The 16,663-nt window shown below is 54.1% G+C and overlaps 6 protein-coding genes and 1 non-coding gene across 7 annotated transcripts; 3 read left to right on the top strand and 4 right to left on the bottom strand.

Moving 5' to 3' along the window:
* Positions 1-2,254: 2,254 nt before the first annotated feature.
* B0H65DRAFT_11171 (NADH-ubiquinone oxidoreductase 20.8 kDa subunit) lies at positions 2,255-3,497 on the bottom strand. The gene is made up of 4 exons (XM_062820588.1): positions 3,322-3,497; positions 2,930-3,157; positions 2,660-2,792; positions 2,255-2,450 (listed from the first exon to the last, which is right to left on the bottom strand). The coding sequence occupies exons 1-4, from the start codon at positions 3,339-3,341 to the stop codon at positions 2,280-2,282; spliced, it is 552 nt and encodes a 183-aa protein (XP_062685773.1). The 5' UTR covers positions 3,342-3,497; the 3' UTR covers positions 2,255-2,279.
* Positions 3,498-3,896: 399 nt separating this feature from the next.
* B0H65DRAFT_11103 (nucleoporin complex subunit 54-domain-containing protein) lies at positions 3,897-5,260 on the top strand. Its single transcript, XM_062820577.1, has 4 exons — positions 3,897-4,062; positions 4,155-4,275; positions 4,420-5,063; positions 5,131-5,260. The coding sequence occupies exons 1-4, from the start codon at positions 3,979-3,981 to the stop codon at positions 5,242-5,244; spliced, it is 963 nt and encodes a 320-aa protein (XP_062685772.1). The 5' UTR covers positions 3,897-3,978; the 3' UTR covers positions 5,245-5,260.
* A 699-nt stretch (positions 5,261-5,959) lies between these two features.
* On the bottom strand, positions 5,960-6,422 carry B0H65DRAFT_543716 (translocase of outer mitochondrial membrane subunit 5; the record flags this gene model as incomplete). The annotated part of the gene is made up of 3 exons (XM_062829247.1): positions 5,960-5,997; positions 6,128-6,229; positions 6,410-6,422. The coding sequence occupies 3 exons, from the start codon at positions 6,420-6,422 to the stop codon at positions 5,960-5,962; spliced, it is 153 nt and encodes a 50-aa protein (XP_062685771.1).
* A 1,412-nt stretch (positions 6,423-7,834) lies between these two features.
* Positions 7,835-11,262, top strand: B0H65DRAFT_416011 (putative glycine decarboxylase P subunit; the record flags this gene model as incomplete). The annotated part of the gene is made up of 3 exons (XM_062824016.1): positions 7,835-10,517; positions 10,587-11,111; positions 11,177-11,262. The coding sequence occupies 3 exons, from the start codon at positions 7,835-7,837 to the stop codon at positions 11,260-11,262; spliced, it is 3,294 nt and encodes a 1,097-aa protein (XP_062685770.1).
* Positions 11,263-11,911: 649 nt separating this feature from the next.
* Positions 11,912-13,060, bottom strand: B0H65DRAFT_504492 (chaperonin 10-like protein; the record flags this gene model as incomplete). The annotated part of the gene is made up of 2 exons (XM_062827921.1): positions 11,912-12,912; positions 13,000-13,060. The coding sequence occupies 2 exons, from the start codon at positions 13,058-13,060 to the stop codon at positions 11,912-11,914; spliced, it is 1,062 nt and encodes a 353-aa protein (XP_062685769.1).
* A 1,024-nt stretch (positions 13,061-14,084) lies between these two features.
* B0H65DRAFT_448225 (WD40-repeat-containing domain protein) lies at positions 14,085-16,417 on the top strand. The gene has a single exon (XM_062825895.1). It carries the CDS (start codon positions 14,310-14,312, stop codon positions 15,933-15,935), a length of 1,626 nt encoding a protein of 541 aa, XP_062685768.1. The 5' UTR covers positions 14,085-14,309; the 3' UTR covers positions 15,936-16,417.
* Positions 16,414-16,502, bottom strand: B0H65DRAFT_t4. The gene has a single exon. It is a non-coding gene; the product is annotated as a tRNA-Phe (tRNA).
* Between the last annotated feature and the right edge of the window lie 161 nt (positions 16,503-16,663).

The following is a 16,663-nucleotide window of genomic DNA, read 5'->3' as shown; positions in this document are numbered from 1 at the left end:
CTCCGGATACAGCTGCGTGTTGAAACATGTGCTCACTGCTCAGACGCAGGTGGGTGGGTGTGTTTTGCAATTACTTGCAATGGCTCCGAGCTGCAACAGTTGAGTCTCATGGATTGCTTTTCCCATGTCCTTTTTTATTTCTTGTGTTTCCTTTTTCTGGATGGAATTTGTATGGGTGGAGGGAGGTGAGAATGCGGCTCTCGGTAGTAGGTAGAGGTAGGGTGTTTGTTGATTTTTGTATGGGCACTCACAGTCCCGGGTCTGGAAATGATCCGGATGCTGACTCCGAGGCTCTCCCAGCTGGGCAAAGAGGGAAAGAAGTTTCTTCAGACCTGATGGTGAGAGGACCTAGAGGTAATCTTGCACACTCGTTAGCCAAAATAGTTAGGTACCTGTTGATTCGAGTATTATTTTTACCATGATGATATACGACACTCAAAGCACACGCACACCATTGAATCACGTTCCTCCGGACGTTACCTTAGGAAAAGCACATTCTACCCTATCCTCCACTTGAGCTTTGTGTCAACCGATAATCCCTAGTTATGAGTAGCTGTAAGATAGGTATCTAAATACCTCTAGCTTCCAGCGGTCCCTCTATCATTCAGTCCTACCGTCCCGTCGGTCATATACAAGTAGCGAAGTAGGTGCCTGCCAATGCCGCATAAAACTCAACCACATGTTCCATCGGACGAAATCGGCTGCCGTGGACCACCACCTGCGTCGCCGCGCTTGCCCATGCTTGATAAGCGACCAAGTCCAGGCCGACGGGAGTTAGCAGGATCTCCTTGGGACTACTTACATAGGTAGCTCAACTGGTCCCATCGATAGTGTAGGGTCTCTTCAGTGCGTCGTACCTACCTACCCCCGGTCTACGAAGAGGTCCCGCATTCGACTCGGTTGCACGTTTGCGATCTTTTTTTCGCGCAAAGCTGGGATTTCGAACTTGTCGACAACGAATGCCCTCCCGCCGTGTTCGCTCCCGAGGAGAGCAGCAGTAGTGCCCTGCTACTTACTGTTTTTTTTTTTTCGTCAATTTCCTTTTTGTTTCTCGTCTGTTCTTTTTTCCAAGGACCACGCACGTAACAATTCACGATGCCCATGTCTCTCCCTCCACCTCTACTTTGCCCTGCTAGGCCTAGCTAGATAGGTTGTCATTCATGTATATTTCCGACCCTAATGCCACCAACAGCAAGCAGCGCTCTGTTATTTGTCCCTCTGTGTGGCGGCTCGCAAGAATCTATTATGATGCAATAGCCCACCAACCACGACGTTATTTCCGAAGGGGGTGTGTGTGTGTTCTCACCTTTCGATAGAGGACGCGAGCATGGTTGATGTCATAATATTGCCCTGCCTGCTCTCAAGTCAGACTCGGACCTGGCCTAGGTGAGACCCGGAGAAAACCTACCTACCCAGAGAGGTGTAGCCTTATGGCGACGACGCCGTACAATGACTCACTACGTATAAACATTGAGTAGAAGAAGAGGGTTTAAGGGTTTTCTCTACAAAGTCGGAGTCGGGCAAGCCCGGATAAAGATGGCACAGGCACAGGCACAGGCACAGGCACAGGCAGCAAGGTGAGACCGCCGCGCTGCCCGACGAGACTCGAGAGAAGGAAGAGAATGGGATATGTAAGCAAGGGCTTACCGTGTCGTGTGGAATCGTTGCGCCGTTGTACTCGTACTAGTTAGTACTCGTAGAACGAACTCGCTTGTGAAATGGAATGTCTGTCAAAACGTAGTAGTGTAGAGGTCATGTGTACAACTTAGCTGTCAGTTGTCAATCCTGTCGTTTCAGCGTCAGAAACGTCAGAAATGGGGAGAACGACTGACCTAGTCCTGGTCTTGACACTGGAGGCTCAAACCCCTTCCTTAGGACCCTAACAGATTGGAGTAAACGGACCACCGAATGACAGACATACCCCGAGAGTCGTCTTTACGACATTCATGATGACGAGGGTGGATAAACGTATGTACAGTGAACCATCGTTCAACTCGTAGACTCCCCCGCCCCAACACAGGACATGCCACAGCCTACACAAACAATATTCACTTGCTATCCTCAAAACGCTTGCTCTGCATTGTCGATTCTTCACCTGAAGGACTTAGGAGGGTATGTAGAAGTTATGATCATTACCATACCGACCGATCTTTCATCACCACCACATATCGTTGTCCCGGACATGTTCACCCTTGGCAAATTCTCTTTGCAGTTCTGTTCTTCCTGCTAAGTCCTGTTGTTCTGCCAGGTTTCCCTTCCCCATGCATTCTTTCCGGGCTTTACGACGATGACGAAGCGGCAGCTGGTGCCTTGTTGCTGTCACCAGTCTGTGTTGGGGGAACGAAAACCTCGGCGGAACGGGGGATGGGCCAATGCGCATAGATCATCTGCTTCCTGAGGTGCACGGGTGTGACGTTGGGAGGCTGGTCGGGGATTTCCTTCTTGAGACCCTTTTATAGTGGGAAAGAGACTTGGTAAGTTATCGCACAACGGATTTGGGATGAACATGTGGTGAGTGTTGGTAATATCTTGTAAGGCGAGAAAACAATAGGTAGAGCCCATGGACGGGGCGCATGCCAACATGGCTTTGCTCGAGTCATGCACTAATACCACGCGGATTGTGCTGGTGATGGATGAATGGATACCGGGCGTCACTTACCAAGTTCTCAAAGACACACTTGTTCAGCTTCCATTCGGCAGGACGGCATTGCCAAAGCTGCTGGTTGTTGTCCTCAAGGCATGTCCAGTGCTTGCGGAACTCTTCCAGGCATGACTTGTTGATGTCGGCGATACTGCGACAGAGGTTCGACCCCGTATCCATGTTAGCCAAAGTGTCTCCACAATGTTCCCCATACTCCTTATCCACGACATGACTCTCTCCCCGGCGTCTTTATATTCCACCAAACCTCCAACATATATGTTGACTTACACGCTCCGGGCGCATCGGGTAACCCTTCGGCCCTCCTTCAAACACTCAAACTCGCCCTTTCCGGGGTTCTCGTTCTTGCACTGCATGAAATCATCGTTGTAATCGCGGCACCGGGCTCCGATGAAGTAGGCGGCCGACATAAGCGGGGCAGAACTGGCACCGAGCTCCTTGACCTTGGGGATCGAGTCCGGCAAGGGGGTGGTGTCGTAAAGGACCTGCTGGTTGAACCTGTGATATGTGAATGATGGTCAGCCCTTCGTTATCGCCAAAATTGCAGCAGAATCTCTGTAGTAATGATGGGGTCACAGTCGCAGTCGCCGTCGCCAACTGGACATGGCGAAACAATGCCAATTGCTCTCCTGCAGCTGGGCGCAAGCTGGGGTGTTACATACTGGGGAATCCGAGAAGCCATCTTGTCGGTTCAGGCGAGCCTGTCGTTGATCGCAAAGGCAACAAATCGAGGCTTCGAGGGCAGGTTTTGGACGGGTAGCTTGGTGATGGTGTCGTACCTCTTGCCGGCTACCCTCGAGTGGCCTGGCTGTGAGTGGACCGCGGCTGATTGCTCTTGATTGGCTGGTGAATGTCAAGCTCTTGGCGTTCATGCCCGCCGGCCTCACCTTCCAGCAACCTCGGTGAGCCGCAACAGACCACTGACGCGCTAAAACCGGCCGGAGGAGCTTTGACCTCCTCAACGCCTGCACGGCAAGTGAACCAGAAGTGGGCGTCGTCGCTGTCGCTACGTACAACCCCGTAAATTTCTACTCCAAGAATTGCCCAGCAACGACGGCTTTGCGAATCGCGACAACCGTGACTCCCGACTCAGTATCCGATATAACGACGTTTTCGATTATTCCAGCCAAAGCGAACCTGATCGCGTGCCTATAAGCTTTGATTTGGACCGCGTTTAGTCGACCAATTTATCCAAACTCGGCCGCGAATCCCCACCGTCGCATTTGTTTTCTTTCACGGGCTTCAGCTGTTTCCATCTGCACGCGCCGTCTTCCTTTCCGCGCTTTTTATTTCCGCCAGTATACGACACTACCGGCACCATGAGTCTATTCGGTACAACCCAGCAGACAGGCCAATCTCTTTTCGGCGCTCCTCAGACAGGCACTTCGTTGTTCGGGCAAACGGTAAGCCATCCCTCTGCCATCTTCCGTCGGAATTTGTTTGGAGCAGGGGCAAGCTGAATGGACCCGAATGCTGACGTGCCGGCTTTAAACAGCAGCAACAGCAGCAGCCGCAACAACAACAACTGCCAACTGCCTCCATCCTCGGTCAGTCGCAGGCAACCCAGAACCAGCAGTTGGGCAGCTCTCTATGGCAGCCCGGAAGCCAGACAACCTGTACGTTGTGCCTGTAGCTGTCTTCTACACCATTCCTCGATTTGCTACCATTGCCGAATCGTTCACTCATGCCACCTTTCCCAAACTACGAGCACGAGATGGAAAACAGCCTCGCAATGTTTGCTAACCTCCGACTGCGTGCAGACCAGAAGCCGATCCCGGAGCAGATCCAAGTCATCACTCAGAAATGGGACCCAACCAACCCCAACTGCGCCTTCAAGACGTACCTCTACAACAAGGTCGATGAGCATGCCGCTCCCCTCTACCAGCCCGGACCGAACGACGACCCCAAGGAGTGGGAAGAGGCTCTCGCGGAAAAGCCAGGGCCGAACTACATCCCCGTGCTGTGCGCGGGCTTCCCCGCCATCGTCGCGCGCCTGCTTCTCCAGCGGCGCGTGATCACCGAGTTCAACAACAAGCTGCACGCCATCAACGCCAGCCTGGACGAGATCCTGTCGCGTCACGGCCTCGAACACTCGGTGCGCGCGCTCAAGGCGAGGAGGAGACATGCGGAGCTGAGCAAGCGGTGCTTGGCGCTGGCGTCGCGAGTCCAGGTGCTGCGCAACAGGGGGTACGCGCTGAGCAGCGACGAGGACGAGCTCAAGCAGAAGCTGGCCAAGATCGACAAGAACATTCAGGACCCGGCGCTGAGCGCGCGCATGGAGGAGCTCTGGAGTAGGCTGATTATCTTGAGGGGATATGCGGACAATCTGAAGGATGAGATCAACAAGCCTGGTTTTGCGGAGAGCGACGGACTTGGTGAGGAGGTTGAGGCGAAAGCGAAGAAGGTTTGTTTTTTCTGTACTAATGTGCCCTGATCATGTCAACTTGATTAATGCTAACTTGGAGATGCAGATCCTCGAGGACTACGAGAAGCAGTTGCAGCACCTCAAAAAGCAGGTCGAGGAAGCCAGGAAGGACTATGAGGACTGGGAGAAGGAACACCAGCCTACTCCGGCACCCATGTAAAGGGGAGAGTCCGTGGTTGAGTAAGAGTGGTTCAAGGGGAGGAATCGATCAGAAAGTCTGGTAGGGCCACCTGAGAGCTTGACGAGAAAACCAAGCCCATGGCTAAAGGATTTAATGTGGAAAAGCCGTGTTGGAGCGGAACGGGATGAAGTGTACAAAGCATGTATTGGCGTTCAGTGGTTTGTGTGGGAACTGGAGGCGGCGGCATGGAGGAAATACATCAAACTCGTGAGGGGCTTCTTGGTCTCAGCACCGAGGCATATCAAACTTGGCTGCGAAACTGGGCGCCGTGTATGTGGTTTGTCAAAGACGACATCAAGCCCAATTTGCCCCATTTTTCCACATACACTACTTAAATGTGATGGCTTGTGTCACAGATAGACGGGTTCCCGCACGTATACCGCCATCAACGGGCAATCCGCAAAAGGTCCCTAGCAGTATTCAGACTTGACCGATGTGTCTAACAGAAAAAAAAAGTGCTTCATACTTCAGTCCAACGCATCTTGACACATATCGTACAGCCTCGGGAGGAAGGGAGTCCCGCCCCGGTATGGGTATCATTTTTATCCATTCCATTTTCTCAGCCGCGCCGAAAAATCGGAGCTCAGGCAACGCAGGCGTATTATTTCATGTAACGCTTTGTTTCTCTCGAAGTGATGTGGATTGGTTTCCCGTCTTCTTGTTGCAACTCGTTCGTTGTTTATGTATAATACATCTAGAGAACCTTGCTGACGGCGTCAATGACGAAGGGGGCTATGTGGATTTCTTGTTGTTAGCTTTCAGGCCAGACCGGAGAACAGGGAAGCGCATTGGCAGTGCAATGAGAGAAGGAAGCTGCCCGGCTGGCGAGGACAGGTAGAGGTAGGTAGGTAGGTAGACGAACAGAGGTAGAGAGCAACGGCAGTAAAGACGGCGCGCTGGATGGTGAAGGTGGCCTCGGCCTCGGCGGCCTGGAGCTCCTCGCGGGAGAGGGCAGGGGGCTGGACTGTGAAGTGGTAAATAAATGTCAGTGTTAGGTATGTACAATGATGGCGGCGATGGTGGTGGATTCAGTGGTATTGTTTGTTTGTTTGCTTGTGTTGTTGCTTGTTGCTTTGCAAAAGCTAATAATGATTTTTTTCTATGCTGATGGAGATTGACTGCTCAATCATGAGGTGGCACTTACATCCTCCGAACATTTTGGTATAAAAGTCGCGTTGACGTGTTACTTGTGGCAGACTGGTCGCGATATGGGCTGCTGGACGATACGATGGGGCCGATTCCCGTGATGGATGGTCGTCTTGAAATTTTGGATCCCCAGCTGTTTGGGGTGCCGGCCGGGCTCCCGTCGTGCAGTGACGCCCCAGAACGGCTTTCCGCGCCTTGCAGCGCGCTCGCTTCAGCGCTGAACGGGTCCAGCCGCAGGGGTTCACTCAATCGCCCCTCATTCCGCTCGCTTGTCTTATCAGCTCTTATCAGAAGGAGCTAGCGCGCTTATCGGTCAATGTACCTGTGGTCCAAGCTCTTGAGGTCGCAGCAGATGTAGGTAAACCCTGACTATGGCCGGCCCGAGAATACCCGACAGTCTCGACATTGTTTGCTGCTGTTGCCGCGCTTCGATAACGACGTAAAACGGGCCAGCATGTACCCTGTACCTCTTACCCCGTACCCCGTACTGTTCGACAAGATCTGGGGACTATCTTTTTGGCTAGTGAATGACAGGACTTGGCCGAACACTAGCAAGTACTTTCAAGATGGCAAGATCGGACAGGAAGGATAAAAAGAACAGTTGGTGATGCAATCAAGTCCAATGTCCTCCCCTCTGAACCAGTCTGCGTTTTCAATTCGACTGCGACTCACCGTACTCTTTTGTTTTTGTTTTTTCACATCATGTGCCAGCCACTGCAGCGTGTGTCGTTGATATTGGCCTCGACAACCCCCTTCAAAAGTAGAAGGTACTTTGGGATGGATTCCCTGTCTCCAACCGCATTCCAATGTGTCACTCAAACTTCATCGGCCGAGAAAGATCCTCGATTGCGTTAGTCACTACTACCGGTGTCGGGCCTGACTGGTCCATATTTTTTTTTTCTACAATCGCTATCGCTTTGCGGCTTGTTACTGCTATTGCCAGCCATTGGGGTCGTCATACTAGTGTTGCTAGTAGTCATGGGAACTGCCTCTACGGGACGGGGATACGCCCGGTCTTTTCTCTTTGGATTGGGACATGATCCCTTCCAGTGGACGGTGTTGTGACTGTTCTGTCCTGCTGTTTTGTTTGTGACTGGCTCCGGATGTGTGTGTGTCAGTTCCGTCCCTTGTCGTTTCCTCCAGAGATATCGAGATATCGTATAGATACCCGGGGGCGGTCCGTCCAGATTCGCCCCGCCTCCCTGACTCCTTCCCTCCAGGTCCTTTTCCTTCTTCTCCTTCTCCCTTTCGTCTCGTCTCTTCTTCCTCCCTCATTGTCATAGCACAGTACTCTAAGTTCGTCCCATCTTCCCTCCCTCCACCCTATCAACCCGCCAATTCCGCCGGGCAGTCCGGGCCTGCCTCATCCCTCCCCGCCGATCCAATCGCCGTATTCATCGGCCAGTCCCGTTAGCTCACCATCATGACTGCTCCGGGACGTGTCGGCCGCTTGGGCCACATCGTCGGGCCCTCGACAATGGCCTTCCGAGCTGCCATGCCTGCCCGCCTGCCGTTGAGGCCGTCCACTGCTGTCTCGTGCCCACAACCGCTGGTGGCTGCCTCCGGCCTGCGATGGGCATCAAAAGGACGTTCGCAAGGAAAGCTGAAGAGGGTTATCCCCAGAACTGCTTGGGTCCAGTATCCCGAGCTGTTCCCCGTCCGCGAGGACTTTGCGAGTCGCCATATCGGTCCCGACAACTCCAGCATTCAGGAAATGCTTGGGGCTTTGGATCCGCCTGTCGAGTCGTTGGACCAGTTCGTTCAGGAGGTCATTCCTGCAGATATCTTGTCGAAGCGCGAGCTCTTCCCGCAAAACCGCGTCAGGTTCCACTCGACCAAAAAGTACCCTACCCGTCAGGGCCATCAAGAGTGGGAAATCGTCAAGATCGCCGAGTCTATGGCCTCAAGCAACAGACACAGCATCAAGGCTCAAATCGGTGCCGGCTACTATGGCACTCTCACCCCCGAGGTCATCAAGAGAAACGTGCTCGAGAGCCCCGCTTGGTACACAAGCTACACGCCCTACCAGCCCGAGATCAGCCAAGGCAGACTGGAATCCCTTCTCAACTTCCAGACCATGGTCACCGACCTGACTGGCCTTCCAATTGCGAATGCGAGCTTGCTGGACGAGGGAACCGCTGCCGCCGAGGCCATGACCATGTCGCTCAATGCTCTCCCTGCCTCCAGAACAAAGAGCCCCACCAAGACCTATGTCCTCTCTAACAGGCTTCACCCTCAGACGAGAGCCGTCCTCAGGAGCCGCGCCGAGGGTTTCGGTGTCAACATCATTACTCTGGATTTCCACGATCCCGAATTCCCCTCCAAGCTCGAGGAATTGGGCGACGACCTGGTTGGTGTCATGGTTCAATATCCAGACACAACTGGCCAGGTGTTGGAGCACCGACAGCTCGCCGACCTTGTTCACAAGCAAGGCGCTCTTCTCAGTGTTGCGACCGATCTTCTGGCTCTTACCATGTTGACTCCTCCAGGCGAGTGGGGTGCCGATATCGCCTTTGGCAACTCTCAGCGGTTTGGTGTGCCTCTGGGCTTTGGTGGCCCGCATGCGGCCTTCTTCGCGGTGCAAGAGAAGCATAAGAGGAAGATGCCAGGTCGTTTGATTGGTGTCTCCAAGGATCGTCTCGGTGGTCGCGCATTGAGACTGTCCTTGCAAACCAGAGAACAACACATCCGCAGAGAGAAGGCTACCAGCAACGTTTGCACTGCTCAGGCCCTTTTGGCCAACATCAGCTCATTCTATGCTGTTTACCACGGTCCCGAGGGCCTTCGGGCAATCGCGGAAAGGTGCAACCTGGGTGCCAGGGTTCTTGAGTCTGCAGCCAAGTTCTGCGGGCTGCAGCTCTACTCGCCAACTGGCTCGGTGGTGCCGTTCGATACCCTCGTCATCAACCAAGACCATATCGGCAAGGTCCTGGTTTATGCCGCCAGAGAGAGAGGTATCAACATTCGCTTCATTTCCACCGATTCGGCCGGCATCAGTGTGGATGAGACCACCACCGAAAACGATCTCATTAACCTCATTGGCGCATTCCAAGATGCTGCGAGGAGCCTCAAGACCCAAGGCAGAGATGAGGCCCTTGACGCTAACCCGCAAGTGATCTTTGAGCACTTCTTGAAGCACCATGTCGAGCAGATCAAGCAGTCCGGACCGCTGGGCCATCTTCCGGAACCCCTGCGTCGAACTTCGTCTTACCTAACTCACCCCGTTTTCAACACACATCACTCTGAGACGGAACTCCTTCGGTACATCCATCATCTGCAGTCCAAGGACTTGTCGTTGGTGCATTCCATGATTCCCCTGGGCTCCTGCACCATGAAGCTCAACGCCAGTGCTGAGATGGCCCTCATCACGCTTCCCGGCTTCTCCAACCTTCACCCTTTCGTTCCGCCAGACCAGTCGGAGGGATACACAAAGCTCACAAAGGTACTTGAAAACCAGCTGAATGACATCACCGGTATGGATGCCTGCTCGCTTCAGCCCAACTCGGGCGCCCAGGGTGAATTCGCTGGCTTGCGCGTCATTCGCAAGTATCTCCAGAGCCGGGCGCAAAGCCATCGTGACATCTGTCTCATTCCTGTTTCCGCTCACGGTACCAACCCTGCGTCGGCAGCCATGGCCGGTATGCGTGTTGTTCCCATCAAGTGCGACACCAAGACGGGCAACCTTGATCTTGCCGACTTGGAGGCCAAGTGCAAGCAGTACGAGAACGAGCTCGCTGCCATGATGATCACGTATCCCAGCACCTTCGGTGTTTTCGAGCCTGCGATCAAGAAGGTCTGTCAGATCGTGCACGCTCACGGAGGACAGGTCTACATGGATGGCGCGAACATGAACGCCCAGGTCGGTCTCTGCTCTCCTGGAGAGATCGGTGCCGACGTCTGCCACTTGAACTTGCACAAGACTTTCTGTATTCCCCACGGCGGTGGCGGTCCTGGTGTTGGTCCCATCTGCGTCAAGGATCACCTTGCCAGCTTCTTGCCCACCACCAAGACCATGTCGAATACCGAGCTCAACTTGCCCGTTAGCAGTGCGAGCTACGGCAGTGCCAGCATTTTGCCCATCAGCTGGTCCTATAACGCTCTCATGGGTAAGTCCTCCAGTCCTTGGAACTGTGTCAGTGTCATTTGTGAATGTGTTTGCTAACCTCTGGAAACAGGCGGTGCTGGTCTCAAGAAGGCTACCCAGGTCACCCTGCTCAACGCCAACTACCTCCTCAGCCGTCTGAAGGATCACTACCCCATCTTGTACACCAACGAGCACGGCCGTTGCGCCCACGAGTTCATCATCGACGCCCGTCCGTTCGAGAAGACTTCCGGAATCCAGGCCATCGACATCGCCAAGCGTCTGCAGGATTACGGCTTCCACGCTCCCACTATGAGCTGGCCCGTCGCCAACACGCTCATGATCGAGCCTACCGAGTCCGAGTCCAAGGAGGAGCTCGACCGTTTCGTTGACGCCTTGATCGCCATCCGCGAGGAGATCCGTGAGGTCGAGGAGGGCAAGCAGCCCCGTGAGGGTAACGTCTTGAAGATGTCTCCTCACCCCATCTCCGACATCATTGGCGGCGATGGCGAGGCCGGAAACAAGTGGGATAGGCCTTATAGCCGTGAGAAGGCTGCTTACCCGCTGGCGTGGTTGAGGGAGAAGAAGTTCTGGCCTAGCGTTGCCCGTGTTAACGACAGTAAGTGATGTGCAACAATCCCTTTTTTTGTATTGGAGCAGTGACTAACAACCCATCTTTTACAGCCTACGGTGATCTGAACCTCTTCTGTACCTGCCCTCCGGTTGAGGACACCACCGGTGGCAACCAGTCCTCCATCCAGGAGCAGTGAGCAATAGGTCAGCTTTTGACTTTGCAGGTGGGAGAAAAGAGACGGGAAGGTGATCAGGTTTCAGATTTTCAGTTTTCAACAATATACCCGGAGGCTAGCACACACGAGTAGCCCGATGTAATTTCAACCACTCAGGGGTGAGCGGCGCTTCCATGTTTTTTACGGCTTACGTTTAACACGTACTTTCAACACTGTAATGAAAACGGATTAGGGGGGTCTAGAAAAAAGGAGTTCAACAGGATCTAATCTAGGCTTGGCTTGCTTGGGTTTTTATAGGAAGGGATAAAATAAAGGAGGGAAAAAGACATTAGATAGCGTGGGTTGGTGCATTTACATGCTGGCTGAGCATCAACTGCCTTGGATTACGAAGAGAAAAAAGACAGAGGGAAGGGACTACTGTATATACAAGAAAGAGCTTATAGATTTCTGAGTTCAGATCATCGTTGCTTTCACGGGCTTCAGAGATAACTCTTCACTATGTGCAATGTCGACGGGACAGTTTGGTCACACATCCGAGAAAACAAGTTGCGTCAAAGTAAACCTGGTAATCTTGACAGAAAGCGAGAAGGCGGGTCGGAGAGTCTCAGAACTGTATTTTTTATGAGCCACTGCGCGGAGTTGATAACTCAGAAAGCGCCATGATGTCCCATCACTTGCTCATATCCATCACATATCTTCCAATAACCCTATTCTCCCTCATGGCATCGAAAATGCTCTCAATCTCACTCAGCCCAACCACCTTATACGGCGCATGAATCATACCCCTGATGAAGAAATCAACCGCCTCGGCCGTATCCTCCCTATTGCCCACATACGACCCTTTAACCTTGATCATCCTAATCACCGTATCAAACACCGGCATGCTCACCCTGGCGCCCGCCGGCATTCCAATACAGACCACGGTGCCATGCGACCGCACATAGCCCGCGGCCTGCTGGAACGGCTGCTCCTGCGGCGCCAGCAAAATCACGCCATGCGGTCCCAGCCCATCCGACGTGGCCTTGCGGACATCAGCCACCAGGTCCTTGGACTCCCTGAAATCGATGAACGTCTCCGCGCCCAACTTCTTGCACGCCTCGCCCTTTTCCTTGCCGCCATCGATGGCGATCACGTTCAGCCCCATCGCGTGCGCGTACTGGATCCCGATCGTGCCCAGCCCGCCCCCGGCACCGACAATCGCCACGTACTGGCCCGGCCGCGTCTCGGATTCTTTCAGGCCCTTGTACACCGTCAGCCCGGCGCACATGATGGGCGCGACGCCGGCCAGGTCGGTGTGCGGCGGGAAGCGGGCCAGGTGCGCCGCGTTCGCGACGCAGTACTGCTGGAAGGTGCCGTCGACGGTGTACCCCGACAGCTGCGCCCTCGGGCACAGCGACTCTTGGGCTTGCTGGCAAAAGGTGCAGTGGAAACAGGTGGCCATGAGCCACTTGACGCCGACCTTGTCGCCGATTTCGACGTTGGTTACTAGCGAGCCCTTTTTGACTACAATGCCGGCCCCCTCGTGGCCGCCGACCAGAGGGGTCTTGCGCGGCAGCGGCCAGTCGTTGTTGAGCGCATGCAGGTCGGTGTGGCAGACGCCGGAATACTTGATGTTGACGAGGACTTGGTCGTGGCCGGGTTCGGGCACGGGGATTTTCTTGAGGGTCGATACTGCGTTTATGGTGTTAGTATGGATGGTATAACACACGAAAGTCCATTCAATTGGATGATGGAGAGAAGAAGAAGAAGAAGACGTACCGCCATCCTTCTCATAGACCTGCGCCCATTGCTCCTTGGGGATGTCTACTGGCTGGCTCATGATGGATGTCGGTGCAAGTGCAAATGATGAGTTCCGTCTAGATGATGTTGTCGTGATGAACAGAACCTCTTTGGTTTCTTGATAGGGATATGATGGACAAGACGAGATAGAGAACCTCTACGGGCAGCTTGTAGGAGGAAGAAAACTCTCCTTGAGACAACACAACTAGGAGGAGAAGGAAGCATGTTCCGGAACTACTCTTCGGAGAGCTCGTATTTAGCAAAAGGAGGCCAGTGCTGGACAGCAGACGCGTCACTACCACGCAGCCGTGAGATAGAAATACTCTCAGCTTACAGCAACCGGCAAAGCTGTGCTACTTTTGCTTGTGTGGTTTTCGGGTGATGTGGTTATGATCCGTCGCATTGACAAGTTTGACGTCACTTCCCCCCTCCGTCAGGAGAAAGGGTCAGTTCTCAACGGTAAAATGGTCCTGGCTCAAATTATGCGCGGTCGATACTGAGAGACGGCCATGTGTAGATCTGAAGGCAGTTTTTCTCTGCGATCATACAAACAAACAGCTTGTTTGTCGTTCACCCTCACGAGGACCCATCGTTCCCAGCGAGGTGCGATTTGTCGGAGGCCGCTGATGCCAAAGGCAGGTCGAGCTTCCACCACTCTACGCCGCCGCGTTCATAACCAGAAAAAGTATCGAGTGACACGAACGGCCAAAGGTATTAACCGCCGCCTAAGGGAATCACAAGAAGTGAAGCTATTCACATTTCCGTGGCTGCCCCATCAAACAGGTGTTGAAGATGAGGTGCTATGCACGTTGGACGCCATGATGGCCGGTTATGGGAAATTTCGATGTGTTGGAAAATGATTCGATTGCTTCGCCAAGATGTTTACTGAGAGCCTTCAAAGATCCAAAACATCCAGGGCATTGATGTGATGCCATCGTGAAGGAAAAGTCCAGTGTCGGAGTCCAAGCTCGAGGAGTTCATCCGCCGTGAATTTGGCGATTATGTCAGCGATCAGCACTGACCAGGGATCCCTGGACATGCCAAGAGGAAGCCCCTGGAACCCCGCGATTCCAGATTTTATCGAAGCTTATCAAGCAAAAAATTATTCAGCCGCCCCTCCTTATATCCGCGATAACGAAGAGGCCTGTTGCCCGCGATCGCAAAGTCTCACCAACTTCAGCACTGCATATACCCTTTTTCTTCCTTGGACCTCGCCAATTCGTCCTCATACACCTCCGATCTCATCAATCTACCAGAAATAACTCTTGCGCCAAACCACACATTCCACCATGCCGTTCCCGCAAGACCCCCAAGATCCTAACCACCAGGATCACCAGGACAACGATATGCACGACGAGGACGAGATTATCCAGGGGGATGAAATCGACGAGGTTTTTGAGGGTGACGACGCCGAGGGTGACGTCGCCATGGACTCTGACGACGAAGACCACGAGATGGGTGAAGGCGACGAGGAGATCCTCCTACACAACGACAGCATCGCCTACTTTGACGCCCACAAGGACTCCGTCTTCGCCATTGCGCAACACCCCATCTACCCACAGCTGATCGCGACCGGCGGTTCCGAAGGCGAAGCCGACGACGCGCCCGGCAAGGGCTACGTGTTCGACACCTCCGCCGCCGTCTCACGCCCCGTCCTCCCTCCCAGCTTCCAGTCCGACCCGAGCGCTGGCCAACAGCAGAACCCCCAGCTCACCCCCATCTTCGAGATCGACGGGCACACCGACAGCATCAACGCTCTCGCCTTCACACTACCCAAGGGCGAATTCCTCGCTAGCGCCGGCATGGACGGCCGGTTACGCGTGTACGCCGTTGGCACGGGCAACAACCAGTTCCAGTTCCAGTTCCTCGCTGAGTCGCAAGAGACCGAAGAGATCAACTGGCTTCTTCCCTGCCCATCCGCCGACTTCCCTAACACCCTCGCCCTCGGCGCCTCCGACGGCTCCGTGTGGGTCTTCACCATCGACCCTACCGACTCTGCCTCCCCGATCCAGATCATCCAGTCCTACTTCCTGCACACAGGCCCTTGCACGGCGGGCGCCTGGTCGGCCGACGGCAATCTGCTGGCCACGGTCTCTGAGGACGCATCCATGCACGTCTTCGACGTCTGGGGCGTCGCCGCCGCCAAGAACCTCGTCACCGACAACGGCCAGACCGTCGTCTCGCTCACCGAAGCCGACCAGCGCTTCGCCGTCGAAGGCGGCCTGTACTCGGTCGCCATCTCGCCCTCGGGCAACTTCGTCGCCGCCGGCGGCGCAGGCGGTAACATCAAGATCGTCGGCTTGCCGCGCCTTTCCGAGCAGCCTCAACAAACAAAGCCAACAGCCTCCCGCCCCGCCCCCGCCATCCGCGGCCCCGCCGGCCGTCGCATGCCCGCTCCCTCACAACGTCCTTCCGCCTCCGGCGCGGGCGCCGAGCCCTCAGCCCAAGCAGGCGCTATCCTCGCCTCCCTCGCCGTGCAAGGCGACGGCATCGAGACCCTCGCCTTCTCCCCCCTTCCGAACACCCTTTTGGCAGCGGGCTCAGTAGACGGCAGCATCGCCGTGTACGACAGTGCGCGCTCGTTCGCGGTGCGCAAGCACATCCGCGGCGCGCACGAGGGCGAGTCGGTCGTCAAGGTGGACTTTGTCAAGAGCGCGACTTCGCAGCCCGGCACGCACGGGTGGCTTTTGACGAGCTGCGGATTGGACGGTGTGGTCAGGAGATGGGATCTGCGTGGCGCGACGGCAACTCAGCAGACGATGCAGGGCGGCGCGGCGGTGAGCGGGTTGATGAAGGAGTGGAGGGGACATGCTGGTGGAGAGGGCGGTGGTGTTTTGGGCTTCGTGCAGGGGGAGACGGGCGAGAGGGTTGTTACTGCTGGTGATGATGGTGTGGTGTTGGTTTTTGAGGCTTGAGGTTGATCGTGTATAGATGATGGTGGATAAGGAGTTTGTGATACGGAAAGATTTATACCTTAGACAGCGAATTGATTGTTGCGAATTTGGCAACCTTAGACAGCGGTCCCCATTGATATTCAACATGAAAGAGTATTTGCGAAGCGAAGCGTGTGAAAGCAGCAACGATCTAGACCACCATCAAAGACAGGCACCAACCAACATTGAAGGAAGGTAGAGTCCGAATCCGATTTTTTTGCGTTTACAAGTCAATGAATGAGATAACAATCACTTACACGCACGTTAGTTACATACAACCAACCATGCTGGCGATCCGGGTTGGAGATAGATGTTGTAATCAAGATTAACGAGCCGTTCGTTCTAAGCTTCCGACCACTACCGACTGGGAGAAAAAAGAAGAAAATAAAGAAAGAAAGAGGTGTTCCAACATCAACATGTTTTTTTACCTTTACCAGGGAAGGAAAAAAAGAAAGTTAAGTGCGGTTTGTGTGGATCGAACACACGACCTTCAGATATATGAGTGAAGTGGACTTCAGTCTGACGCTCTCCCAACTGAGCTAAACCCGCTTAACATGATATTCTCTAGCAACTGTAGTGTCTATAAACTAGGTAATGCGACGCTGGCAGGTCACTCAGTCTATTGTTACCGATGTGAAGGCTGTCCATCCAACCTTCCTCCTCCATCCATCCATCTTGCCACTCTCTTCTCAAACTGTTGGGACAGGCAG

The sequence above is a fragment of the Neurospora tetraspora genome (assembly GCF_033439725.1).
Source record: "Neurospora tetraspora strain CBS 560.94 chromosome Unknown B0H65scaffold_1, whole genome shotgun sequence".
NCBI lineage: Eukaryota > Fungi > Ascomycota > Sordariomycetes > Sordariales > Sordariaceae > Neurospora > Neurospora tetraspora.
Note: the sequence above shows the minus strand (reverse complement) of the source record. Positions and strands in the feature narration are given on the sequence as shown.

What these genes read in the sequence shown, in the direction of transcription:
- B0H65DRAFT_11171 (XM_062820588.1), bottom strand. Translation starts at nt 3,341, where the DNA reads ATGGCTTCTCGGATTCCCCA. An exon ending in ATGGCTTCTCGGATTCCCCA is followed by an intron (nt 3,158 to 3,321) that starts GTATGTAACACC and finishes CACATATCACAG; the next exon opens with GTTCAACCAGCAGGTCCTTT. An exon ending in ACCCGATGCGCCCGGAGCGT is followed by an intron (nt 2,793 to 2,929) that starts GTAAGTCAACAT and finishes CCTCTGTCGCAG; the next exon opens with TATCGCCGACATCAACAAGT.
- B0H65DRAFT_11103 (XM_062820577.1), top strand. Translation starts at nt 3,979, where the DNA reads ATGAGTCTATTCGGTACAACCCAGCAGACAGGCCAATCTCTTTTCGGC. An exon ending in CTTCGTTGTTCGGGCAAACG is followed by an intron (nt 4,063 to 4,154) that starts GTAAGCCATCCC and finishes GGCTTTAAACAG; the next exon opens with CAGCAACAGCAGCAGCCGCA. An exon ending in GCCCGGAAGCCAGACAACCT is followed by an intron (nt 4,276 to 4,419) that starts GTACGTTGTGCC and finishes GACTGCGTGCAG; the next exon opens with ACCAGAAGCCGATCCCGGAG.
- B0H65DRAFT_448225 (XM_062825895.1), top strand. Translation starts at nt 14,310, where the DNA reads ATGCCGTTCCCGCAAGACCCCCAAGATCCTAACCACCAGGATCACCAG.